This window comes from Melospiza georgiana, chromosome 13, assembly GCF_028018845.1.
Source record: "Melospiza georgiana isolate bMelGeo1 chromosome 13, bMelGeo1.pri, whole genome shotgun sequence".
Lineage (NCBI taxonomy): Eukaryota > Metazoa > Chordata > Aves > Passeriformes > Passerellidae > Melospiza > Melospiza georgiana.
In genome coordinates, this window is record NC_080442.1 from 13065473 (window position 1) to 13073129 (window position 7657).

General features: G+C 55.3%; 1 protein-coding gene across 1 annotated transcript; it reads left to right on the forward strand.

Moving 5' to 3' along the window:
* Positions 1 to 640: 640 nt before the first annotated feature.
* Positions 641 to 6919, forward strand: RLBP1 (retinaldehyde binding protein 1). Its single transcript, XM_058033519.1, has 8 exons — positions 641 to 767; positions 1567 to 1610; positions 1835 to 1963; positions 2811 to 3012; positions 4462 to 4640; positions 5440 to 5598; positions 6232 to 6342; positions 6452 to 6919. The coding sequence occupies exons 2-8, from the start codon at positions 1599 to 1601 to the stop codon at positions 6608 to 6610; spliced, it is 951 nt and encodes a 316-aa protein (XP_057889502.1). The 5' UTR covers positions 641 to 767; positions 1567 to 1598; the 3' UTR covers positions 6611 to 6919.
* The last annotated feature ends 738 nt before the right edge of the window (positions 6920 to 7657 follow it).

Here is a 7657-nt window from a genome sequence, read left to right on the forward strand (position 1 = left end):
AGAAAAGCCATTTTGCCATCCTGCTGCACCCACATGTGGGCTGAGCTTCGTTTCTCCCACATCCTGGGGCTCCCCTCCCTTATGGGTCTGTGGCATCTCCAGCTCCCAGAGCTCCGAGCAGTCAATCATCACTTGAGGGCATTGTAGAGATTTCATCTGTGCCTTTTTTTTATAAAAGCTGAAAGGGGCCTTGTATGGATGCTGGTTTGGGAGGCCCCATAGGGGAGGAACTGGAGAGCCTCAGGAGCATCCATCCTCTGCCACAGACCCATCCCCGCAGCCAGACCCTGCCCGCACAGCCGAACTCACAGCAGGGCCTTGCCAGGGTTTGTGGGGCAGGAGCTGGGGAACAGACCTGTCCTGCTCACCCCGGGGAGCGGGCGGGATGGCAGGCTGCCCACCCCCTGCCTCTGCCCCTGCCCCGTGCTAATGAGCGAGTTACACAACAAGGAGCTTTTATACTTTGTTAATCGGGCCCGGCATCCAGCCCGCCTCCCCACGCACGCTCCCGCTGGCCGTGGAGCCCCGGCTCCCTCCTTCTCTCTCCTCAGCTGCCTTTTGTAATGTTTTAATGGGGTTTCTTTCCTGGGCTGGGCTGACTTAATTGCAAAGCTGCAGTGAGTTGATGCCTTGTGACGGTCTAATCCCAACCCGGTGACTCTACAAAGCTTTCGCCCGGCTCCCTCCTGCTCCACTCCGGCCTCGCCACCCCTGCTCCCACCTCAGTTCTGTGCACTCACCTGCTCAGGACACTTCTGCTCCTCCTGGTGAGTACCCAGGACATTTTTCAACTGGAAGAACAGCGTTGAAGACCATCAACCTCACTCAACCTGGCATGTCCAGAGCTTGAATTGGTTTTGATGCCTGTCCCTTCCCCAGGAGGTTGAGGGAAAGAGGATGGCCCTGGGAAATGGGTGAGCTGGAGCCAAGCATCGCTCACACAGCCTGTGCTTGGAGCTGGGGCTACAGCCAGGCAGGGGTAGGTGCTGGAGGCAGGATGAAGGCAGCCCTCCTCCTCCTCGTGGATGGGAACAAGGTGTTTCACCCAGACTGCGTTGGAAAGATGCTGAGAGGTTTGCAGTCCAGCCTTGCTGCTGGTGGAGCAGTGAGACTCGAGGGTTTGGGAAATACTTTGGGGATGAGTATTTATTTTGGTAATATTATTTATTTTGGTAGTAGAAATAAAAGGATGAGCTGGCTGCCTGGCCAAATTTGGATGCTTGTCTCTGCCAATGGGAAGGTGGTCTGAGACTACCTGGGTGAGGGCAGGCTGAGATACCCCCAGCCAAAAGAGGAAAGGCAGACTGAGAAAAACATATGAAGTATCAGATGATCAACACACAGATTTTAAGCTGCTTTTGCAAACATCCCTGGTGTTTCTTCAGGCTGCTTGGCCTCCTCGGGTAGGCAGAAATGCAGGCAGTAGGTGATGGAGATGAGGAAGGTTGGGGGTCTCCTCTGGACCCCCACTTCTGCCCCTATTTGTGCAATATGTCAGGAAATGGGGCATAAGGGAGGCTGTGGAGACCATTTGGATCCATGCTGATTCCTCCTTCCCTCTGCCAGTGTCCTGCTGCCGACAGAAGACAGAGGACAGCATGTCTGCAGTTGTGAGTACCATCCCCACGCTGCCCCATCCTCTGTGCCCTGACCATGCCCTCCCTGCAGCGCTGGGATGGGGTGCACAGGGTGCACCTCGGTCCAAGCAGCACACAGCCCATCCCTAACCCCCTGCACCCCCTTGTGTGGAGCCTCTCCCCTTGCCCAGAGCTCCCAGGTGGGGCAGGGGGCTGGGGGCTGTCTGGGGAGCCCCCACAGCCTCTCCTCCCCGCAGACGGGCACGTTCCGCATTGTGTCGGAGGAGGAGCAGGCGCTGCGCTCCAAGCTGGAGCGCCTCACCACCAAGGACCACGGGCCCGTCTTCGGGAAGTGCGAGAAGATCCCCCCACACACCCTGCAGAAGGTGAGGCAGCTGTGGGGAACGGGGGAAAGGTGCAGCTCCTGCTCCTCAGGGGACAGAGGAGACTTTCTGCTGTCTCTTGCACTCACCAAAATGTCTCCAGGCTGGGGATGGAGTGAACCTGCCCTCCCTGTGCTGGGATGCTGCAAGGAGCTTTACTGTCCTCCCCCAGTTTTTGGGTGCCTCCACGACCCCCGGGGTGTTTCAGCATGTGTGCCCATCACTGGTTCCCCTCTCTGCTCCTCCCAGGCAAAGGACGAGCTGAACGAGACAGAGGAGAAGAGGGAGGTGGCAGTGAAGGGGGGATGCACTCACCAAAATGTCTCCAGGTTGGGGATTCAGTGACCTTGCCCTCCCTGTGCTGGGATGCTGCAAGGAGCTTGACTGTCCTCCCCCAGTTTTTGAGTACCTTCAGGACCCCCATGTGACAGTGTTCACAGGGGTCTGAGGATGAGGGAAGAGATGAAGATCTGACTCTAAGTTTTAGAAGGCTTGATTTATTATTTTAGGATATATTAAAATTATACTAAAAGAATAGAAGAAAGGATTTCATCAGAAGGCTAGCTAAGAATAGAAAAAAAAGGAATTATAACAAAGGCTTGTCACTTGGACTGAGTCTGAGTTAGCTGACTGTGATTGGTTATTAATTAGAAACAACTGCATGAGATTAATTACAGATTTACTTGTTGCATTCTACAGCAGCAGATAATCATCGTTTACATTTTGTTTTTTGAGGTTTCTCAGGAGGAAAAATTCTAAGGAAAGGATTTTTCATAAAAGATGTTTGTGACACCCCTGGGGTGTTTCAGCACGCGTGCCCATCACTGGGTGCCCTCTCTGCTCCCCCCAGGCAAAGGACGAGCTGAACGAGACGGAGGAGAAGCGGGAGGTGGCGGTGAAGGCGCTGCGGGAGCTGGTGCAGGAGCGGGCGGGCGGTGAGGATGTTTGCCAGAAGGTGGCCGAGAAGGTGCAGGAGAGGGACGACTCCTTCCTGCTCCGCTTCATCCGCGCCCGCAAGTTCGACGTGCACAGAGCCTATGACCTGCTGAAAGGTGGGGAGGGCACAGAGCCTCTAACCTGCTGAAAGGTGGGGAGGGCACAGAGCCCATGACCTGCTGAAAGGTGGGCAGGGAACAGAGCTTGTGACCTGCTGAAAGGTGGGGAGGGCACAGAGCCTGTGACCTGCTGAAAGGTGGGGAGGGCGCAGAGCCTATGACCTGCTGAAAGGTGGGGAGGGAACAGAGCCTATGACCTGCTGAAAGGTGGGGAGGGCACAGAGCCCGTGACCTGCTGAAAGGTGGGGAGGGAACAGAGCCCGTGACCTGCTGAAAGGTGGGGAGAGCACAGAGCCTCTAACCTGCTGAAAGGTGGGGATGGCTCCTGGGCTTTGATGCTGGGTGAGAATGAGGGTACACATCCCCCAGCAGCTCACAGTCCTGTGCTGGTGCCTCCTAGCCCAGACTGGGCTGTGCTGGCAGAGCAGGACCCTGATATGGGAAGGGAATTAAGAGAGGGGATAAATAGAAAAAGTCAGGGTTTGAAGAGAGGGGATGAATAGAAAACGTCAGGTTGAGGGGCTTGGAAGGAGTTGGGATGGGGGAGGAAATAAATGAGGGTGACACCAGGCATCCTGCAGCACCAGGACAGTCCCATTCCTTGCAAATTTACCCAAAAAAAACAGAAAAAAACTCTCACATTTGGTGATGGTTTTGCTCACGCAGCAAACCCAGCTGGCTTGAGCTGCATCCCCTTGAGAGACCCATGCCCTGTACATGCCCTACACTCCTCCCTCTGTACCCCTGTAAGGAGCCAGCTCTGCACCCTCCTGATGCTCCTGTGCACGGTGCTGGGGATCTTTTCGCCCCTGGGGCACCCCCAGGTCTGGGGACAGGTTGGGGCGCTTGTGGCACCCTCTCCTCACCCTGGGAGTGACCCAGAGGGGTGGAGGGGGAGCAGAAGGGCAGCCCAGAGGCTGGCTGCTGGCTGGAACCTGCCTGGCTCCAGCTCTGCTCTTCTTTGTGTCAGCTTAGGGGATAATGAGTTGTAATTATCAGCGCTGGCTCTCCGACGAGCTGTTTTGTTTGCCTGCATTTTCCCAGGATTAAATTCCTTGTTTTGTGTCTGCAGGGTGCTAAGAGAGGGTAGATGGGGGTTTTCACCCAAACAGGGAGGAAAAGGAGAAGGGAAATGAGGGGGAAATTACTTTATCTGCTTGTTAAGGTGTTGGAGAGAAAGCGGGGAGGGATTGCACCAAGCATGCTGGGGCTGGTCTGCTGCTGAGTTTCTCTTTCCCCCTTTGCTTTCCCTCTTTGCTTTCCCTCTCTGCTTTCCCTCTTTCCCCCTTTGCTGGAGGAGACCTGACCCACGTGTGCCACAGGCAGAGCTTTCCACAGCTCTGGGCTCTGACATCTCACCATCACCAGCCCATCCCATCTCTGGCAGCTCCCCCAGCTTCCCGAGGCTGGGCAAGCAGCCAGTGCTCCCAATTTTTGCCTCTGCAGGCTACGTGAATTTCCGGCAGCAGTACCCCGAGCTGTTTGACAATCTGAGCCCCGAGGCGGTGCGCAGCACCATCGAGGCGGGCTACCCCGGCATCCTGGCCAGCAGGGACAAGTACGGCCGCGTGGTGATGCTCTTCAACATCGAGAACTGGGACTACGAGGAGATCACCTTCGATGAGGTGAGCCCAGATCAGAGGCTGCTCCCACAGCTGCGGTGCTGATTTTGGGCTTTTCCTGCTGGGACCTGTGAGCACAACATCCTCACACACACACTCTGAGCATCCTTACACAGACACTGAGCACAGCATCCTTATACACACATCACACACACACACAGAGCATCCTTACACACACACACAGAGCATCCTTACACACACTCACTGTGAGCACAGCATCCTTACACACACAGAGCATCCTTACACACACACACAGAGCATCCTTACACACACTCACTGTGAGCACAGCATCCTTACACATACATGTGCATCTGTCCAGCCATACAGGTGGAAGTAAATCTGCAGCCCTTTGCATTTATCCCTTGAGGGAGCCTGGGAGAGCATGGTCCACCCCAAAGGATGCAGTGCAAGATACCAAATTAATGGGTGCATCCCCCAGCCTCTGTAACATGGGCAGAAGAAAGGCACCACACCATTAAATCAGGGCCAGAGGAGGAAACTGAGGCACAGGGCATGGGAAGGGCTTCTTGGCAAAGAGGTCTTCAAATCTTCTCCCAGTTTCCTTTCCTGCTCAGCTCTGAATCTGGTCTCAGTGTATCACTGATCCAGATCTGATGCTCGTGACTTGAAAAGAGAATGTGTTCACCCTGTCCCTGCTCTGAAATCTGGGGGCTGGCTGTGACAAGCAGGCTGGAGTCCAACAGACCCTGGATAACACTCCATGGGACTCCTCCTGAGTACCCCCTAGGTCTATGGCAGGTGAGACCTCATACAAGACCCTGCTGTCTCTCCTCTCCATTAGATCCTTCGTGCCTATTGTATTATCTTGGAGAAGCTGTTGGAGAATGAAGAGACCCAGATCAATGGGTTCTGCATCATTGAGAACTTCAAGGGCTTCACCATGCAGCAGGCATCAGGGATCAAACCCTCTGAGCTCAAGAAGATGGTGGACATGCTGCAGGTGAGGTGGCAAAGTCTGCACCCAGCAGTGGCAGAGGGGACCCTGGGCAAGCAGGGAGCTCAGAGGCAGGGCTAGCAGGGTTTGGGATTGCCACCGTGCTGGAACAATGTGAAAACATTGTGGAGAGGCTGTTCCCCATCACCCTTTCCCTGCCTTGCCAGCTAATTGGCTTAACCCTGCAAAAATTTCCCCACTCCATCTCCCTGCCTTCTCAAATGCCTGACCAGAAGCAGTGCTACCACTCCTTGCAGCATCCTAGGGCATGGCCTGGAGGGCTTTCCTCATGAGCCTCTCAGCCCAGCCTGCTGCAGGCTGAATGGAGACACAGGCACTCCAGCATTTCTGCCCTTGGACCAAATGCCAAAGACACTTGGCTCTTCCCAGGGAAGGTCCTTCTCATGAGGTGGGAGCAGTCTGGGAGGTTCTTCAGCTCCCTGGTGCTCCTGAGGTGGGGGTGGTTGATCCTCTGGGTCAGAACAGAGAAGGGGACATGGAGCAAGGAGTGCTGTGCCAGTGCTGGTGTATCCATTGCTGCCTGCTCAGATCGGGGTAAGGGTTAGGGTTAGGGTTAGGGTTACCCTCCTGAGCAAGGGTAAGATCTGTAACCATCTGTGTCTGGGTTTGGGATCCCAGGACTCCTTCCCAGCGCGGTTCAAGGCCGTCCACTTCATCCACCAGCCTTGGTACTTCACCACCACCTACAACGTGGTGAAACCCTTCCTGAAGAGCAAACTGCTGGAGAGGGTGAGTGTGGGAAAGGGACCTGCAGGCAAAGGCACCTCCTTGGGTGGAACAGAGCAGCTGGGAAGAGCTGTCCTGGTCCTCTGCTGAGGGTCACTCCCATCTCCCCCAGGTCTTTGTGCACGGCGAGGAGCTGGAATCCTTCTACCAGGAGATCGATGCTGACATCTTGCCAGCAGACTTTGGTGGCAACCTGCCCAAGTACGATGGCAAAGCAACTGCAGAGAAGCTCTTTGGGCCTCGCATCGAGTCTGAGGACACAGCTCTCTAAAGCAGGAGCCTGCTGCCTCCCCTGTCCCACAGCACCAGAGGTGGCCCTCTAACCCCACCACCTCTCTCCTGTAGCGTTGCTCGAGTGACTGTTCGTGCTGCAGCAGCCTGGGTGTGCTGCTCCATGCCCATCCCTCCTGTCCCCACTCCAGGCACAGGGCTGTCCCTCCCAGGCACAGCATCCTTCCCTCTGGAGCTACTGGAGAAAGGAGGCCACCAGCCCTCTCCCACAGCCTTTCCTGGAGCTGCAAGGGGAGGACAGGAGAGTGTCTGCTCTGGGAAGGGAGGGCTACAGTGAGGGAGAAATAAAGTGTTTAAAGCAGAGCTCTGGTGCCTCATGGTGAGGAGCAGGGGCACAGCTTTCTGGGTGCTGGCTGTGTTGGTGGTTCTAAGGAGACCAGTGTTTGGCAGGAGACCCCAGTGCCCTCATCACTGACTGCACTTTGGCACCAGGACCAAGGCACTGCCCATCTCCATCCTCCCTGCATTCCAGATCAAGTCCTTTTCTTGCCTGAGAAAGGGCCCCCAGTTCTTCCTTATCTGTTCTAACCAGGGAAGAGAAAACAGATGCAAACAAAAACCCAACCAGGGTCCCAGGTGGAGCTGTCTCTGCCCAATTCCTGCTTGGGCAGGGAGGAGAACAGAACCTGCAGGAGCCATTGGGACCAGGAGATTATTTCAATCACAAAACAATTGAAAGACAAGAATATACCCTCCTAAATCCTTCAAAAGCCTCAGCACAGCTGTTTCTCCCAGCACTGCACTGTGAAAGGGAGCTCATTCAGGGAGGCCCTGCCAAAAGTCACCATGGAGGGCAGAGGATGGTACCTGTGCAGCAAACCAGCTGCACCTGACACTAATTACAGCTTGCTCAGGTGGGGAGGAGGGAGGCATAGGTAGCTGTCCCTGTCTAGAGAGTCTGTTCTGGTTCATGAACCAGGCATCTCCTCCAAAGAGTAAATTGGACACCCATTCCCAGACCATCTCCTCCCTTGGCCAGCAGCAGGGCTCAGAGAGGAACAAGCTCCTGGTCTCTGTCAAGGTTACA